Consider the following 19,755-nt stretch of genomic DNA (forward strand, 5'->3'; position numbering starts at 1 on the left):
TCTCTGGCCCTCCTGCAACCCGAAACCGCTGACCGCGTCCTGCCGCAACTGGTTGGTGTGTGACCCCCGCCTGGTTGTCCTGCCTTATTGACAATACTGCAACTCCTACCTCTGGTGCTGTACCGGTCCCGTCTTCCTGCTGCTCCTTTCAGGCAGCGATCCTTCTCCTCCTGGTTTGCTGCCCTCCTGGTTGACCGGATTTCATCGGGGCGTTCACTGTGCATGCTCCACTGCCCACGCGGGCTTCCCTGCCTGGCCTCTGGGGTTGTGGCTTTGCGTTCCCGCCTTCGCCTACCTGGCCAGGCAGTACCTTCTGGTCCTACCAAACGTGTCCTACACAGGGGTTTAAGTACTGGTCGGCTTCCACTCAATTCTGGATCATCATGTTTGTCACCATGGTTAAAATAGAGCACAAGGTTCAATTTGATAAGGCGCCGGGTGCTGCGCCGGGTGCTGCGTCGGATGCCACGGCAGACTCGGCCACAGAGGCTGTACCCCCTCAGGACGCGAACGGCTCGGCCCCCCTTGCCGCTGCCATGCTGGCTGAAATGAGAGCGGGCTTCAAGGCCCTGGATGCCCAGTTTGATGACCTGGATAAGAAACTCGCCAACATGAATGCAAAGGTCCAGGGCCACGATCGTAGGCTGGATGTGGTGGAATCCAGGGTGTCGGATCTTGAAGATGGGGCTTCCTCCTCTTTGAAACAGCTGGAGAGGGTTGAGAAGATCCTTAAGGAAGTGGCTATAAAAAAAACGAGGATTTGGAGGCCCGGGGGCACCGCAATAGCATACGCGTTCTTGGAGTACCGGAGACGACGGCCACTGGTCGCATGGACTCGGTTGTGGAGCAGCTTCTTTCTGATCTTTTTGGCAGGGAGTCCTACACCCAGGGGTTTGTTGTCGAGTGTGCACATCGATCCTTGGGCCCCCGCCCCAGGCCTGGGTTGCCTCCCAGACCAATGGGCCCCAGGCTTATGAACTTTCGCGACCGAGGCACTACCCTAAGAGTGGCCCACAAGATGGGTGAGATCCAGTGGCAGGGGTATAGACTCTGTCTTTCCAGATTTCACCGTCATGGTGCAGGAGGCCAGGCGCAAATATCAGAGTGTCAAAGCCATGCTTAGAAATCTGGGGCTCCGCTACGGCATGCTGTATCCGGCCCATCTCAAGGTGGACATTGATGGCAGGCCTAGGATCTTCGACATTCCAAATGCTGCACAGGAGTTCTTTCGCGACTTCAAGAAAGACAGCAACGGGGCGGCGAGTGGGTCTAGAGCCGCTTCTCCACCACTGCGGTCGTCGCAGTCCAGCATGGACCTCTTCTCCCCACCAGGGAATGGCTGAGTGCAGTTCTTTTTGTTAATGCTCCTTTGTGGTGTCCTATTGACTTTGGCTCTTTCACATATTTCCCCTTTTCCGCTTCTTATAATGTCTGATTGCTGATTTGCCCGACTGGTGTGGCGTTGCCATGCCCCATGGTGAATACCTCCATAGTTTGTTTTTTGTGTTCTTACGTTTGGGTGCTCCTCTTCCTAGGGAGTGAGAGGTTGGGTGGTGGGGGGTTTATGTTTTGTTTAATGATGGATATACCAGTTGGCAGAAGATGATGTTTGTTTTACGTGTTGTGATGCATTTTTACACGGAATTCCCTTTTTTGTTACAGTATATATGGTACAGTTAGGAAATGTGCCTGGTCCTTCCGGGCTTTCGTTGTTAACGTGGAATGTACGTGGCCTGAATAATAATAGGAAGCGCCGACACGTTTTGAATTATGTAGCCCGACACAAAGCGGATATCCTCTTTATGCAGGAGACCCACTTGGCAGGCACGGGTGTTACTTCAATGGCTTCTGGGTAGGGCCCGCACAGGTTCTTTTCTAACTATAGCACGTATTTGCGGGGTGTTGCCATTTTTGTACACAAAAGAATTCAGTTTGCGCATTGTACCACACATCGGGACCCCGATGGCCGGTTCTTGATAGTCACTGGTCTGCTGATGTGGCATAGGGTTACCCTTGTATGCGTGTGGCCCGAACAATGACTCTCCTTCCTTTTTTCATTCCCTATTAATCCGCCTCCTCTCTGTGGACACCGGACTTCTGATCATGGGTGGGGACTTTAACCTTCTTTTGGACCACTCGAGGCAGTACTGCGTCTACGCCGGACTCCAAGCCTCATGCCCGATTGGCCTTTGGGAAATTTGCACGCAGTACTCCTTAGTAGACGTGGAGTCCCATCTACACGCACACCACCCTTCTTTCACTCACAACTCTGGGTTCCACAACACCTGGACTAGAATTGATTATTGGCTGGTCTCCCCCGGCGTTGCGGGCTGGTTGGGGTCAGTCCTGACTTTCCCATGCACTCTTTCCGATCCCTCCCCGGTGCTCATTCAGTTGTCGGTTCCCCGTGCGGGCGGTTTTGAGCCGAAGTGGCGCTTTCCCGGGCGTGCCTTGATGGACCCCATTTTTAGAGAGGAAGTCAGACAGGCTATAGAAGATAATTTTGACCTAAACACTGGTTCTGTTGACACGTGGGCAGTCTTGTGGGAGGGCTTTAAAGCTTATATAAGAGGAGTCTGTATCTCAAAGCATGCCAGAGTCCTTCGCGATCTGCGCTCCACTTTGGACCAGATAGAGAAGAATATTGCTGCAGCAGACCGAAAATTGCTTACTTCTCCCTCTGACTCTCTTGCTGCCCGACGGCTGGAACTGTGTGTTGAGTTTCGAGACGAGGCTGATAGGGAACGATCGTTCCTAAACAAACACTGCGTGGCGCGCCGGTACGGGGAAGGTGAGCGCCCGGGGCTGCCTATTGGCTAACACGTTACGCCCCCCCCAGGGGCCCCACATATATCGTCTCTATGACGGGACCTGATGGTTCCCCCATCCACTCCACCCCTGCTGTCGGTGAGCTGTTTCTCACCTATTATAAAACCCTTTATTCCTCCTGCCTCTCTGGGGACCCAAGAGGCTTATTTATCCGAGGTGGCTCTGGTCGATCTAGAGCCTTATATGCAGGACTTCCTTCTGACCCCCATCACTTCAGACAGCATCGTAGAGGAGATTGATGCCCTGCGCGCGTCCTCTGCCCCTGGACTTAACGGCTTTTCGGCTGACTTTTATAAAGCATACAAGGACATATTGGTGCCGCGCTTGGTTGAGGTCTATGCCGAGGCTCTTGAAGTGGGTATCCTCCCTCCAACATTTCGAGAAGCGGTGATCATTTTATTGCCCAAACCCGGGAAAGATCCTATGTTATGCGTTTCGGACAGGACACTGTCCCTGTTAAATTTGGACTACAAGATTTTAGCCAAAGTTATTGCCATTAGATTATCACCATTGATGGAATTTATCATCTCCCCTGTGTAGTCGGGCTTTGTTCCCCACAGGTCCACCTCTCTTAATCTCCGGACGCTATTCACCGTGTTGCACCGTATTGAACCTTCCACACCTGCCGCCGCAATTTTACTTGATGCGGAGAAGGCCTTTGACTCCCTTGAGTGGCCCTTTTTTATTTCAGTCATGCGTCGTATGGGCATGCCGGAGTGTTTTATCGCCACGGTTACCCTTTTATACACTATACCCACTGCCCGGTTACGTCTCAACAGCACTTTATCTGACCCCTTCCCTTTGTCGCGAGGCACCAGACAGGGCTGTCCTTTGTCCCCTCTCCTCTTTATTTTAGCCATGGACCCTTTAGCTCGACATTTTCAGGAGAAACATCTACAACGCAGTTTGTAATTTCGTACAGGTCCTCTGTTGCTTTCCATGCACGCAGACGACACGGTGCTGTATGTCAGAATTCCTCAAGATAATCTGTCCCGGTTGATTCAGGAAATCATACGTTTCGGCAATTTTTCAGGGCTCCATATCAATTGGCACAAATCGGTCATTTTCCCACTTACAGCCTTCATCACGCCTTGGCCGTGCGAGTTTCCGCTGGAATGGTGCGATGATTCAATTAAATATCTTGGTGTCCACATTCATCTTGACACCGCCTCGGTAATCCGCTATTGGTGCTTTGGAATCGCAGGTCACCAGGTGGCTCTGATTACCCCTGTCCATGGCGGGTAGAATCAATATCATTAAAATGATAGTTTTGTCCCGCTCTTTGTATTATTTTAATAACATTCCAGTCCCCCATACCAAGGTTTTTTTCACGCAGCTTCACTCTATTTTGATACGCCTGATTTGGGGGGATAAGACACCCAGTGTCAGTTGGAAAATCTTGACTTTGCCACCGGATAGAGGAGGGCTCAGTGTTCCAGATTTTTATCTGTATTATTTAGTCGCGCAGTGTTGCTACGCATACGCCTGGTTCCATCTGGACGTGCGCATCCCGTATTTGAAACCAGAGGCAGATTTGGTTCTCCCGAGACAGCTTCTTACGCTTCTTTCCACCGGCTTCCCTCGGGACCCCCGAGACATCCAAACAGTCTCCACTACATGCTGAGCTTGGATTAGACTGCGTAGACTTTTGGGATTAGATCTTTTGTATTCCCCAGCCTTACCATTGCCTAACTCCTCCCTTCTCCCAATCATCGGGGAAACTTCGGTTGAGCGCACTTTGGTGAAATTCAACATACGTACCCTCAGAGACTTGTTCCCGGACTGGCTTGTATTCTCACTAACACAAGAGGCTCGATTTAGCGAACGTTCCTTTATGGACTCATTCTCACCCAGATACGCTCTGCTTTGAGAGCCGGATTTCCCTCCTTCCCCTTGGCCCCGGTTGAGACCCCTCCCCTCACCTTGCTGATTCAGAATCCAGATGGTGCGCACCTGATTTCCAAATTGTACAAACAGTGTGGGACGCTTAAACCAATAGATGACTCAAGGCTTTGGGCTGCTTGGGAGGCGGACTTGGGTGGACCGATCTCAGATGATCGGTGGGAATACTGCTGTATAGCCACGACTGACGTCTCTGAAGAGTCGTCATAAGTTGCTTCAGTTTAAATTCCTGCGCCAGATGTATTTTACTCCGGCCCACACACACAGAATTGATAACTCCAGGCCTCACCATTGTCGGAAATGTTTGGCCCCCTTTGCCGACTTTGCACATTTAACCTGGATCTGCCCTAAAATACACCAGTATTGGGTGGAAGTCCACTCCACCCTGGGAGAGATATTGTCCATGTCACTCCTTCCTTTACCCGAGATTGCATTGTTGGGTTATGTAGTGAACATTCCTAAGAAGGTTCGCAGGTTAGCTGCACTTGACATCCTTTTGGCCAAACAGGAGATTGCATTACTGTGGGGCAACAAACGCTCTCCTACGCTCCGCTCCTGGTTAAATAGCCTGGCGTTTTGTAATGTGAACTGCGAGGAATTTAGTACCTTACTCCCCAGCTCTTCTAGGCCAATCGACATTTGGGGCCCATATAGGGATTACATGTCCCGGCGCCAGTTAGCACATGATTCACGGTCACTGGCCGGCATTACCCCTAGCGGTGTGGGATAGATCCCTACAGACACCAGAGATGAGAAGTGGGGATATGGATACAACCTATGTATATGGTTTTTTGTATTTGTCCCTGATAGTATATATTGTTTTCAGCTACGTCACGGGATTGTTTTATTCATTGTATGTAGCACATTGATTTACTTATTTGGTCCCAAAGGCAAGACCGTTGCATTGCTTTCAAAGATTTTGTCTTCCTTTCAACCAAACAAACACGTTACTTACCTTCAGTAACACCTGTTCTAACTCAAGTCTACCTAGCTGTAGATTTGCACCACATGAATTTCCCTATGCACACAAGACTGGATCTGGACACTTTTACTATCAATTCCAACATGCATCAACAAGTGGCGTTGTGTGGTTCTGCGTCCAATTCGTCCCAACCCAGAGGTGACACTGGGGATCTATATGTGCACAACCTGATCGCGCTGACATCTGTTTCTTCTGATCTTGGTCTATGCCAACGGATGCAGATCCATTGAAATCAGAATGTGGCAGTGTGCAGGCTAATACATTAGGATCTTATTAAGGGGCTACATGAATCCATTCAACAGAACGGGGAGGAAGGCTGAGCAACCTGAGGTTTGTAACTTGTTCTTTTAATAACTTCTAACCACAGAGTCCTCGAATTGTCAATAGATACCAAAAGCAGTACCTCCTCAGGTGGCGAGTCTGTGGCATGGCTCATACCAGGAAATACTGTAGTACCGATTGGACGACATTTCCGCCTATACCAACTGTCGAGGCAGTAGTACTTTGAATCAAATTGATTTTGTGAAGAAGTTTTGAATTAATGAGTAGGTCACCTTCTCAATAGTATCTCATTACAAAAATTAAAATATTTAATACATTTTAAAAAAAATCTGCATGCACTGATCTATTTTAATGTAAATCATAGAATGGAGAATCTGAATCTTAAGAGCACTAAATATATCTCTACATATAGTCTAACAAGTAACTGCCTTATTTCCCAAAGAGAACGGAGGAACTTGCAGATCCTTTGCAATGGCCATTGCACACATTTTTTGCACATTGGATCTATAGTCATACTATCTTTAACTAGCACATTTTTTCTGTCCTGCTCCTGGTTGAAAACACTAGAAAGCTGCTAAGAAACAAGCAGCATAGTAAAGATTACTGTATTGCAAAATTGGAAAGACTGACTACACCCAGGAAAGAACTACAAAGGGGTCAGGGGGAGTAAATAAAAATAAAACTGTGGCCTGATACCTAGGGGTGAAAGTGTTGAGCTGTAAAAATGCTAATTGATTTGATGATAGAGAGAAGAAAATACTACGGTGATACACAATTTAATGCCTTTGAAGCTGGAATTTACTCAAGCGGTCAACATGTTAAAAGATATATAAAGGAAACATCTATATACCAAGCTCTTTGATGATAACCGTCTCCAAACACTGTTAAGGATCCTTCAAGATGATCTTAGTTACAAGTCATATGAACTGAAAACACATTGCTTCGAAACAGGACTGACCAAATAAAAATGTTTTACTGCTATGCATCTGTTTTAATACTATTGAACTAGGAAGTACAAGGGTGTTACTGGAGGTCCTATAGCTCAAGACCACAAAGCCATCCCCACAGTACCTTGTGAACTCTGGCTAAGCCTGGCAGCAGATCGGGTGACTCTGGCAGATCTCCTTGACCTTCTCCTCTCACTTTCAGAGCTGTCAGTGTGCTCTACGTCTGTTGAAAAATCAGAATCTTCTGTCCCATCTGAACTGCTGCCAGCATTCCTCTGTAACATTGTAAATCATGCCATTAGCAGCCGACAATTTTTTTTCCACACCACAATACCCCAGACTGTGTTCATACACAAACTGAGAGCTATAACAAATCTCCACAAAAGGTTTCAAACCAATTTAGTGGCAAGTATCAATATTATAATAAACAAGAATGAGTTTGCCACCTATTCAGCTAAAGATTAGACAATTGGAATTCTCATAATCCTTGTGGCGAGTGTGCCTTGGAACTCGCAGGGTGCTTAAAAACCCTCACTCACCAACTTAGTTGCTGACATGCTTTATCATAGGGTTCCCACTCTGGTCGCCGAATGCTTCTAGGATGTGCTACGATGTCCGATTACAGCAGAGCTGGGGGGGTTTGTGATTGTGACAGTGTGTGTAATTTTTAGAATTGGCTCAGGAACTTCTTCCACATATAGTGATTTTAGTAATGGAGGTCCTGGTCAAACTTTAGAAACAGTGGTGGATCTTTTTTTAGATTTAAAGTGATCTCAATTATCTTCAATGTGGTCAACATGTTTCAGCCATCTAACGGAGTGCCTCTCTCTATGGGGAAATATGGTTTTCGTCAGGACCAGAAATCCTAATAGCATGCACGCTACGGTCTGCTAATAAATATCAATATTCAATACCACTGATTATGCCAACTGTTTGTTCAACAATTAAAAGAATCAATGAGCCATTACCTAAAGGAGACAGACTGGGCAGTCTGGGCACTTCTTTCATTAAAGGGTGAATACTATTTGTCCCCAACGCAACAAAATAAAAGGCTACTTCCTTTTGGTTGCATTTTTTTAATGAATAGTTCCTCTCCCTCAAATTCCATACCTGAGCTTAACGCAAACATTTAGGGGCACATGCATCATTGAAGGCAATTGAGATTCCAGAATTGCGATTATGGAATCACAATTGCCTATGCATGTAGAGTTCGCTAAAATATTAGCGATTCGTACATATTACTTAATTGCAAATTGCGATTCGCAATTAAGGAATAGATCGTATTAATTCCCATGGGCCAAGAAGTCCATGGAAATGAATGGAAATTGCGAGTACCAAATAGGTACTCGCAAATTGCGCATGCAATTTCAAAGGTGCAAGGGGGCCAAAAGTCCACCCTGGTGCACCCCTAAAATTTGCATGTGATCACATGTTGCACGCATACATGCCCCAAGGGTACGTGTGTGCGCACAACATGGCACTTTGAAAAATGCACAAAAGGGCATATTTCAAAGTTTTCACAAATTACCATCAACTTTAAATTGATGGTAATTTGCAATACCAAATAGCAAAATCGCAATTTTAAAGTGCATCATCCATTGCATTTAGGGAATCGCAATTTGCGATTCCATAAATGTATTCGCAATATAGGTAATCGCTAAATTTGCAATTACCTAAATTGCGATATTGCATTTGGGTTGATGCATCCCAAATGCAAAAATACCAGTCGCAAAGGGGCAGATTCTACCAATCTGCCCCCTTGCGACCGGTATTTACAATAATGCATGTGCCCCTTAGGGTTTTTCAATGGTTTACACCAATTTATATTGCATTTCATGAAAGGGCTATGCTGTTTAACGGTAGCAATTTTGTATGTCCATGTTCTACTTAGGCGTGCACTGCACTCACACTGGTCACATATGTTATGTTATGTTATGTTAGGGGTTTGGTAAAGCGCAACAGCTGCCCCAGCAAAGAGGCGTCCAGGCGCTGCTAGATCAAGAGACAGGTACTCAAGTTTAGCCAGACAAAGACCACAGCCTATGTTGATGAAAAGAGGAGAGTTTTCATGGCTTTCCGAAAAGCCAACAGGTTCTCTAATCCATGGATGCGGCTCGGCAGAGAATTCCATAGTGTAGCCGTCAACACCCGAAAGGAGCGCCCTCCCATGTGGCAAAGTTTGATTCGTGGTACATTCACCAGGTGTTGTCCCAGCGAGCGCAGGCTACGGCGGGGGAGGTACCAGGTCAACAATGGGCGCAATAAGCCCGGTTTCCCGGTTTAAGGATCATAAACGCCATAACAAGGGCTTTAAATTTAATCCGGGAGGCAATCGGGAGCCAATGCAGTGTTCCAATTGTTGCTTTGACAGGGCATCTGCGAGGGAGCCCAATCAGAGTTCTCGCTGCCAGGTTTTGAACCCGTTGGAGTCGCAGTACCTCAACTTTGTTAGCACCCAGGAGTAATACACTGGCATAGTCCAAACAAGAGATAATCATAGCTTGAACAATGAATGACCTGACGCACTGCTGGTTCGAAATACTTCAGGATAGGTTTTTGGCCGCTTAACAGGCCCACACGTAGCTGCCACTCTCTTTGTGTGGGTCTGGAAGCTAAGTGAGGAGTCCATCCACACTCCCAAGTTCTTAACTAAGGGCTTTGGCGTTGGAATTGTGCCCAGCGAAGCCGGCCACCAATGCTCATTCCAGAGGGCGATGTGTTTCCCTACTAGCAAAACCTCTGTTTTACTAGCATTATGCTGTAAACAATTGTCTGCCATCCATTGGGCAACAGCTGCCATACCTTCTCTAAACCTAGTAGCTGATGTGGATGGCCCTTCAGCTAGAGTAATGACCAGCTGGGTATCATCCGCACATGACACCAGCGCTAAGTCCCACTCTTTTGCCACAACTGCCAGAGGTTGCACGTATAGATTGAACAAAGATGGACTAAGTGCCGAACCTTGCGGAACCCCCTGGCCAATAGAGTGAGACAGAGATGTATGGCGGCGCCGAAACCCGAAAGGATCTCTCCTCTAAGAAAGACCGGAACCACTGTAAGGCAGATCCAGTAATACCTGCCGCCTCCAGCCGGTGCAGCAGAATGTCATGTGAGACAGTATCAAAGGCAGCGCTGAGATCCAACAGGATCAGCGCTGCACTCTGACTGGCATCAAGGATCATCCTTAAGTGTTGCGTAGAGGCAAGAAGAGCAGACTCTGTACTATGGCCAGGCCTGAACCCGTTCTGCGACGGATCCAGAATGTCATTTTGGCTCATATACAGAGATAAAGCATTATTCACATGAGCCTCCGCAATCTTGGCCACCCACGGGAGGAAGAAAATTGGCCTAAAGTTTTCTGGTTTTGACGGATCCAGTGAGGGCTTCTTAATAATGGGGGATACTCATGCCTGTTTCCAAGCCCTAGGGACTATAGAAGTGAAAAAGGACAGGTTAAGTATGGCGCCGATCGGCTGTTGGATGTGCGCCAGGGACTCCATAAATTGAGCCGGCCTCATAGGGTTCGATGGCGAACCCGCTCTCAGTTTCCTGCATAGTTTAGCTAATTCTTCCCCAGAGATCAATGGGATCGTTGCTAAGGTGGAGCCACCAACCCTAGTATCAACAAAACCAGATGGACTGGGTAGGTGCTGCGAAAAGGTCTTATAGATTTTTTGCACCTTTTCAACGAAGAAGATGGCTAGTTCTTCGCACTGCTGTGCAGAGGATAGATTAGATATTCTGCATCTAGAATTTTTTAGCTCTTGCACAATTTTGAAAATGCATTTAGTGGGATTAGGGCTAGTTTTTATTTCCTCTGTATAGGATGTAGCACGTGCAGAACATTTTATCTGGCTAAAATGAACAAATTCATTTTAGCCAGATAAATTACTTTATCTTCCTCTTTATATTCCCTTCTCCATGTCCGCTCGGCTCGCTTGCATTGCTTCCTCAATGCTCTCAGAGCCTCACTATACCATGGGTTATGTTATGTTATGTTACAATATTGGTAGAGCGCAAACAGCTGCCCCAGCAAAGGGGCGTCCCGGCGCTAGTAAACCACAGAACATCCAAGGGCAGAGATTCGGCAAGGGCCTAGAGGGGAGGAAATAGGTGGGTTTTCACGGCTCTTCGGAAGGCGTATAGATTTTCCAGTGAGCGGATGCTAAGGGGCAGGTTGTTCCAAAGTTTGGCTCCTAAACTCGGAAGGAGCGTCCGCCAGTGCGAGCCAGCTTTGTAAAAGGAATCGTCAGCAGTTGTCCTAGTGAGCGCAGATTGCGCTGTGGAACATACGGTGTAAGGAGGGGCGGGAGGATTTCTGGGCGGCCAGTCTTGAGGATTTTAAAGATCATGACGAGAGCTTTGAACTTGATTCGGGATTCGATAGGCAGCCAATGTAGTTTACGGATTGTGGCCCTGGCCGAACATCTGCGAGGAAGTCCGACCAAGGTTCTTGCCGCGGTGTTCTGTATACGCTGCAGACGCGCAATCTCTGCTTTATTGGCGCCCACGAGTAAGACGTTTGCGTAGTCTATGCGAGACAGAATTGTAGCTTGGATGATCGTTTGGCGGACCTTGGGATCAAAGAATCCGAGTATGGGATTAAGGCTCCTCATCAAGCCCACACAGGTGGCCGCTACTCTTTTGGTGTGGGTTTTAAAGTTGAGTGATGAGTCCATCCATACACCCAAATTTTTGACCAGTGATTTGGGGGGAGGGACAGTGCCCAGTGAGGATGGCCACCAGTGTTGGTTCCAGTGACTGGTGTTCTTGCCGAGGAGCAGCACCTCGGTCTTGCCAGCGTTGAGCTGTAGGCAATTGTCTGTCATCCATTGGGCTACCGCTGCCAGTCCATCCCTGAACCTTGCTGTAGAGGTAGAGGGAGCCTCGGTAAGAGTGATAACCAGCTGAGTGTCGTCAGCATAAGACACCAGCGACAGGCCCCATTCTCTGGCTACATCCGCAAGAGGCTGGACCTGCGCCCCTTGGTCCATTTGACTGGAATAAGAACATTCAGGCCTCTTACGCTCCAGTCACAGAAGGCAGAGTACGCCACCTCCGGATCAGCCAGGCCCTCCAGGGAAAACGTCCCTAAGAAAGTATGGAAATCCTTCAGCTTGAGTTTATGCCAGGGCCTTTTCAAGACCCTCTTCATCTCCTCCATCGAGAAAGGCTCTGGAATCACCATACTGACTCTGACCAGAAAGTGGTCAGTCCATCCCATAGGTATAGGTGGATCCCCTTTCACTTGCGGGATATTCGAGAACACTGGGTCCAAAATATGACCAGCCAAGTGCATGGCAACATTAATCAGCGAGTCTAGCTGTAAGGCGGACAGATCAACCAACAAATTGCGGATAGTGGGATCCTGGATCTGATCAAAATGGAGATTCAAATCCCCCAAAATTGTAAAGTTAGCCGATCCTACCACTAGAGAGTTAGCTGCTTCTAGCAAAGCCTCGATGAACTTCGAGGCAGGTCCCGGTGGGCGGTAGATATACAGTCCTGAGAGAGTAAACTGTGCACTAATAGCAATCTTAAAACGGGCACATTCACTGCCACATAGATCTTCCTTGATAAAGGAGCAGGGGTATTGAGCTTTATAAATTACTGCAATACCACCGCCTCTGGTATCCCTATTTATCGTCTCGATGAAATATCCTGCGGGGAGTGTGAGATTTACTATTCCTGTCATATCGTCATCTCGTAGCCAGGTTTCACAGATAAAGAACACATCAGGGGATTCTTCAGCAATAAGAGTCTGTACCTCCAGATGACGTTTAGCCAGTGATCTAACATTTAATTGGAGAACCGTGACCCGAGCGTGAGTCTCGAGTTCCCTGGCAAGTCGCACTCTACCCGGATGCTGGGACTGCAAAGTTACACACAGATCAGGACAGACCTGTCACCCGTAGTTGCTTTGGCAGTGTCCCACACCTCTCCCCACCTGGGTTCAAAGTTAAGAGTACCTCTCTATCGTAAACGAGTGGCTCCGGCAACACTCGACCAGGGGGACTGGTGAGAGGCGATGACGGGCGCAGACGGGCTTGCCTTTGGCGCGCCTTCGGCGCGACCGCTGCGCGGACATTTAGTGGTGGCCATAAGTAGGGTAGAGGGGGGCGGGCATCTAAAAACAACTAGACCGACACCCCAAACTGGTCAGAAAATGGCGCCTAGGCCCGCGTGAATCCCTGAACAGCTCCTAGTCGGCTGCAGGGTTGCCGGTGGCAGTGCGGGAGGGAGTAACACCGCGTGGGGTAAATACAGGGCAAAACAGTAATATAATTTTTAAAAGCAAAGTTATTTAAAAATTCGCAATCAATTTAAAAACAATGTATGCACACTCCTCGCTTTCCCGGCTGAGCCTATGGAAAGTGTCTCATGTGTCTAGCTAGCGGGCGAAGACCCAGCGCGATTTAAATAGCGTCTAAATACCTGGAGGGCGGGCAGCTAAAAACAACTAGGCAGTCACCCAAACTGGTCAGAAAATGGCGCCTAGGCCCGCGTGAATCCCTGAACAGTTCCTAGTCGGCTGCAGAGTTCGCGGTGGCAGTGCGGGAGGGAGTAACACCGCATGGGGTAAATACAGGGCAAAACAGTAATATAATTTTTAAAAGCACACAGTTATTTAAAACTTTGCAATCAATTTAAAAACAATGTACATATTCAGCCTCTTTCTCTTATTGATACTTTTAAGTGATGATTCAGGAATGACTAGCTCAAAGTCTGAAAAATGTAGATTATCTGTACAGTTTCAAGGTCTGCTCCATCCTTCTCATGAGAAGGCCAGCAGCTGCTAAACCTCCTGCTTGGTTTTAGTCACCTATCTTTCCAACTTCTAGGCTCCGACATCAGGCACACCGCACCACGCCTAGCCGGCTGAAAACAAGCCTACAGCAGTCGCAACATCACAGGAGATCGACACTGGGTTCCCCACCGCAAAAAAACACAGTAATTCATAGAGGTAACAAGTCCCGAACTGAAACAGACCTAAAAACAAGGTGGTGGCCACCGGAATCTGGAGATAACTCCCGTCTCTGCAAGCCACTTAACTGGGCTTCAGCCCCCACTGCTACGCCCTCAATAGACAACAACTCTGCCGCCGCAGCTGCGGGCAAGAATTAAATCCGATCTAGAACGCCCCTGACTGCTAATTATAGTGCCTTCCTGGCACTCTTACAGTCGTCATTAAACCAATTGTGAGACCTTACACATTTCCCGGCTCGCCTAGGTTTTAAAAAGACTAACTGCAACTCCTCAAAAAGGTGTTTGTGTGCGGCAGTAACATACAAAGTGTTAGACAAACCAGTGTTCTCTTTATGGCTGGACATACAAGTGAAGGTGGCCGCTACAGACTTATACAATTTAGCATAAAGATCTTGATCAGCTTATATTTTGGGCCATCTAATTCTCCCACGGTTATTAGTTGGACTTGGCTCTATTAGTTTAGAAATGTAACAATGAGCACCCCTAAACAGATCCTTGCCCTTTAATTTTAAAAACAGAGAGTTGTGATCGCGGTGTGTCCTTGGTTCAATTATCATGTCCTCCACTTAAGACCATATTCTAACATCAGCGAAAATATAGTCTATGACACTTGTATAGATAACCCTCTTAAAAGTAGCCATTCTTCCTAGATCTGAAGGGGTTCTCCCACTGCATGCCCTCAAACGCCTGCCGGCAGATAGGGAAGCAATCTGCAGAGAAACAGACTGACGCTGGGCGGATTTACCGGCTACCAAATTGGGGACTCCCCAAACCTCATCCTCCTCTTCTAGGGACACACTTAGTAAAGTGGAGTGTTCGAACGCAGCATTAAAATCTCCTGCAACTATAATTTTAGAGTTCACCTGATTTTTATTTATTTATTTTTGATATTTCTAAAGCGCAAACAAAGGCCCGTAGGCGTCTCGGCGCTAAGTATCTGAATTATTTACCCTGGGAGGAAGGAGCGGTATCTATTGATTAAAAAGCCAGGTCTTAAGTTGCTTACGAAAAGACCATAAAGATGGACTGGCTTTGATCACGTGGGGTAGAGTATTCCACAACTTTGGAGCCGACACCAGGAATCTTCTGTCACCCCATGAAACCGTTTTAGTACGGGGAACCACAAGATTGACTGAGCAAGAGGAGCGTAGTGTTCTGGACGGGCGGTAGGGAATCAAATTGCGACTGAGATGAGCCGGTCCTAGATTATGCAAAGCCTTATACACGATGCATTGGTATTAGAGGCAGAGTGATGTTTGGGAATGTTTCCCAGAAGCCAGGCAGCTGAATTCTGTATTATTTGTAGTTTGTTTAAGACTCCTTCTCGTGCATTGAGGAATAAAGCATTGCAATAGTCCAAAGTGGACAACACTAGGGAAGTGACCAGAGTTTTACCGGCTTTGTCTGGAAGAAAAGGGAGAATTTTTTTTAATGAGTTTCAGTTTAAAAAAGACTGAGGAGGTGATCTGGTTAGCATGTGGATGAAACGCAAGGCGATCATCAAAAATGACACCCAGTGCTCAGAGCAACGCCACTGTTCCGGGGCATCTCCTGGGAGGCAGGGTGGGAGGATAGAGTCTCCCTGTATGCAGACGATATGCTAATTTACATGGTCAATCCCACCGAAGGAGTCCCTGCCTTATTGACATTGTGCGATGAGCATGGCAAGGCGTCGGGCTACACCCTGAATTGGGCCAAATCCATAATGTACGTGCTTAAGGGCCCAGCCCCATTGTTGCACGACGACTGCCCCCTAAAAATAACATCCACCTCTTTTAAGTATCTGGGAATTGTCGTTACTACTGATGCTAAGGGATATCATACCGAGAACTTACTGCCGCCTCTGGTTCGCCTACGTGCGGACGTTAAATTCTGGGCTACACTACCGCTGACCCTCCTTGGGCGGGCGGCGCTGTATAAAATGATGGCTCTCCCGAGGTTTTTATATGTACTTGAGAATTCCCCCTATATCGTGGACCCACGCTACTTTAAGCAAATCGCTGCACTGGTATCAAGCTTGTTGTGGAGTAATGGCCCAGCGCGGATAGCGCATAATAAACTGGTGAAGAGCTGGTATGAGGGGGGGATAGCGTTACCCAATCTTCAATTATATTATTGGGCGTCACAGCTTAAAGTAATTAACCACTGGATCCACACCCCACGGAGCGATCCCGCATATAAGGCGGACTGGTCTCAGCTGGGTATAGACGGCATGCTCGCGGTACTATACAACTACTCACAAGTTAAAAACCTACTAGGCCCGACATTACACACGGCAAAACTATGGCACACGGCACAATCACGTCTGGGTTGGAAGGGAAAAATTACCAGATTAACACCGTTGTGGGATACTAAGGCGCTGGGAAACCTGAGGTCCTGTAAGGGATTCACACAGTGGGACAGCGTAGGGATCTCAGTGGTAGGAGACCTGTGGGAAGGGGGCACAGTGCTTGCATTTTCCCAACTCCAACAACAATACGGACTAAGCCCCACCGAGACGTTCAGGTATGTGCAGATACGACACGCCCTCCTACAGGCAATCCCGCCTGACACCACACTCCCAGACTCATCACCACTAGAGGACAGGCTACTAACAGAGTTTATGGAGCAAAAGGCTACCTCTCTCATGTATAAAAAACTAGTTAACAACTTACCGGACCCCACACAGAAGCTTAAAGAGAAATGGGTTGGGGAACTGGGCGAGATGGACGAGACGGAGTGGAACGAGGCGCTTGCATCACCACGGGAGGTAGGCATATCGGCCAGGTTCCGCTTAGTACAACTCAAGATTCTACACCGCACTTATTACACCAGACCACTCCTACATAAAATACAAAGGGCACCACACCCATACTGCCTCAGGGGCTGCGGGGAGGAGGGTACTCTGCTCCACACTTTATGGGATTGCCCACGAATCCAGGATGTGTGGAGGCAAATTATGCGTACTGTCTCCCAGGCCATGGAAGTGTCAGTCATGCCAGAACCACGTATGTGCCTGTTAAACGTTTGGGAGCCTAATGACCTGGACCGGTATGGGCAGTTGTGGGTTACGCTGGCTGTAACAGTGGCCAAACGTGATATAGCGCAAAAATGGGGTGCCCCGGAACTGCCTACAGTAGCAGGGTGGATAAGGAACATGGACCTTTTAATGATAAAAGAAAGGGCAGTATACGTGATGAGAGCTTGCCCCCGTAAGTGGAATAAGGTGTGGTTGCCGTGGAACAAATATAGGGGAGAACCATGTACACCATTGCCGGAGGGCCAGGATTCAGAATCTGAGGAGGATGACGACTAGATGGCGTGAGTCCACATACTGAGCACTGGGGTGCCTCGAGAGGGTGTGGGGTGGCGAGGCTACCCTAGAACTAGTACTACTGGTGTGGATTGACCGACTGCTGACTGTATACGGCATTACCCGTTGCCAAGTGATGACCTTAGTTGGGTTAACTGTTTTTGTTAAGCTTTAAAATTGAACTGTTAGGAGCGGGTACACATACCACGAGTGAGAAAAGCAAGGATTACCGTGAGGAACTGCTCTGCAGGTATAACTTGAAACCTGTATTTCACGGACTGTTACGAACGCTCCATGCACACATCAAGGTGGTAGACAAAATTGTTTGATCACGACATGTTAATAATTTCTCACATTTCTCATGATTGTAAACGCCAATGGTCCACGATCGAATTTCTGTATGCTTATAAGTTTGTGTATTGTGCCATCTTGACAATAAAGATTTCTTAAAAAGAAAAAAAAAAAAAAAAAATGACACCCAGATTCCTCACCTTGCTAACAGGCTCAGGAGGGGGGCCTAAGGAGGAAGGCCACCAATTGGACGACCACTCTGGAGTTAGCAGTCCAAAGATGACTACTTCCGTCTTATCGAAGTTTAACTTTAAACAATTGGAGGCCATCCAGCTCCCAATTGCTACCATGCCTGATTTGAGATCATCCGCTATTTTATAGCCATTGTTCTTGATGGCTAGGACCAACTGGGTGTCATCTGCATAGGAAGTAAGGCTCATCCCATAAGCCCGAATGACATTGGCTAAGTCCGACACATAGATGTTAAAAAGTGTCGGACTTAGGGATGAGCCTTGAGGTACTCCACATGGCAGAGACAAGGTGGACGAGTGAAAAGGTCCCATTGTGACTACCTGGGTTCTATCAGCCAAAAAGGAGGCCAGAATTTAGCTGGCAGTCCCTTGAACACCCATGTTTTCGACACGGTCGATCAGGGTAGCATGATCGACCGTGTCGAAAGCTGCAGACAAATCAAGCAGCATCAAGACCGCTGTGCCCCCAGAGTCACGGATGAGTCTGATGTCATCCGCAGCTTTGATCAAAGCCGTCTCTGTCCCATGAAATTGGCGAAAGCCGAACTGGGTTTCATCAAGTAAATGATGTTGCTCTAAAAAAGCGGAGAGCTGTTTGTTCAAAGCTTTTTCTGCTATTTTAGCCAAAACTGGTAGATTGGCGATGGGCCGGTAGCTCTTAGGTTCATCCATATCAAGATGTGGTTTCTTTAGGAGTGGTTTTAGAAGGTTTTTTTTTAGACTTTCAGGGTAGATACCTGTGCTAAACATAGCATTGCATATGGAAGAAATAACCGGAAGAACCACTTCTATAACTGGCAGTAGAACTTTGAATGGACATGGATCAAGTGCTGAGCCTGATCTAATGGTGGAAATTATATCCATGGCCTGAGAACCGGAAATTTCTGCAAATTGAGTAAAAATGGGTCCAGTATATATATCGGTCAGTATGTTGGAAGGACTTTTGGCTTTATTGGCAAAGGTGGAGTAAATATCATTAACTTTGCTAAAGAAAAAACTGGCTAATGCATCACAGAGGGATTGTGAGGGAGGTGGAGTCAGATTGGGAGAGTAGCCAGCTAACTGCTTGGCCATCTCATACAGGGTTTTGTTTGAGTTTTTTGCTATCTCTATTCTTTGACTAAAGAATATTTTGTTGGCTTCATCAATCATAAGTTTATATTTGGCAACTGTTTCTTTATATTTAATTTTGGCCTCTTCTGAATAGTCTTTCCGCCAGTGCCTCTCCCTTTGCCTGCACTGTTTTTGTTTTCTTAAGGCTGGAGAATACCAGGGGGCCGATGGAGTGGATCTGTTACGGGATCGTTGTTTGACTGGAACCAGCGAAGATGCCGCTGTACCCACCCACTCATAGAATTGAGTGGTGGCAATATTTGGGTCAGGTGATGGAGAAGGCATGGAAGTGATTAAAGAAGTTTTGAGGCTGGAGCTATCGATATCGTTCCATGCCTGAAAAGCTTGGTGGGTATTGATGGGGGTTAAGGAAGCAGCTAAATGAGGAGGGGTTAGTGACACCATGATAACATGATGGTCTGACCAAGTGACAGGGAGAATTTGAGTGACATGTAGATTATTTAAGTTGGTGAAGATACCGTCCAGTGTATGGCCACCATCATGCGTGGGTGATTTGACCAGTAGAGGTAGACCAAAAGTGGTCTTATCCCCTAGGAACACAGCAGTGTCTTTGTCCTCCAATTTATCAAAATGGAAATTAAAATCACCGAGGACTGTGAAGGAGCTGTCGAGAGCGGATGATTCCAAAATGGACCTAAGATCAGAAATAAATCCTATTCTTGATCCCGGGGGACGATACAGAAGGATCCCTTTAAAATTATCAGAGGGGGTCAACTTGACGGAGAATTGCAGGGCTTCACAGGATGGTAGAGGGATCGTGTTGGTTCTAACAGTGAACGAGTCACGTACAATAAAGGCGATCCTACCGCCTTTCCTGCGTGGTCTATCTAGTCTGTGGATGGAAAATCCTTTAGGGAC

The 19,755-nt window shown here is 47.4% G+C and overlaps 1 protein-coding gene across 9 annotated transcripts in view; it reads right to left on the reverse strand.

The window, feature by feature from the left end:
- Positions 1–19,755, reverse strand: part of KAT7 (lysine acetyltransferase 7) — a 707,790-nt gene that overhangs the window by 529,721 nt on the left and 158,314 nt on the right. For all 9 annotated transcript variants that reach the window (XM_086923976.1, XM_086923975.1, XM_086923978.1 and 6 more), the window contains one exon: positions 7,067–7,217. In XM_086923976.1, the coding sequence (XP_086780102.1) occupies positions 7,067–7,217 (151 nt within the window). The remainder of the gene's footprint in view (positions 1–7,066; positions 7,218–19,755) is intronic.

This window comes from Lissotriton vulgaris, chromosome 5 (assembly GCF_964263255.1).
Source record: "Lissotriton vulgaris chromosome 5, aLisVul1.2, whole genome shotgun sequence".
Lineage (NCBI taxonomy): Eukaryota > Metazoa > Chordata > Amphibia > Caudata > Salamandridae > Lissotriton > Lissotriton vulgaris.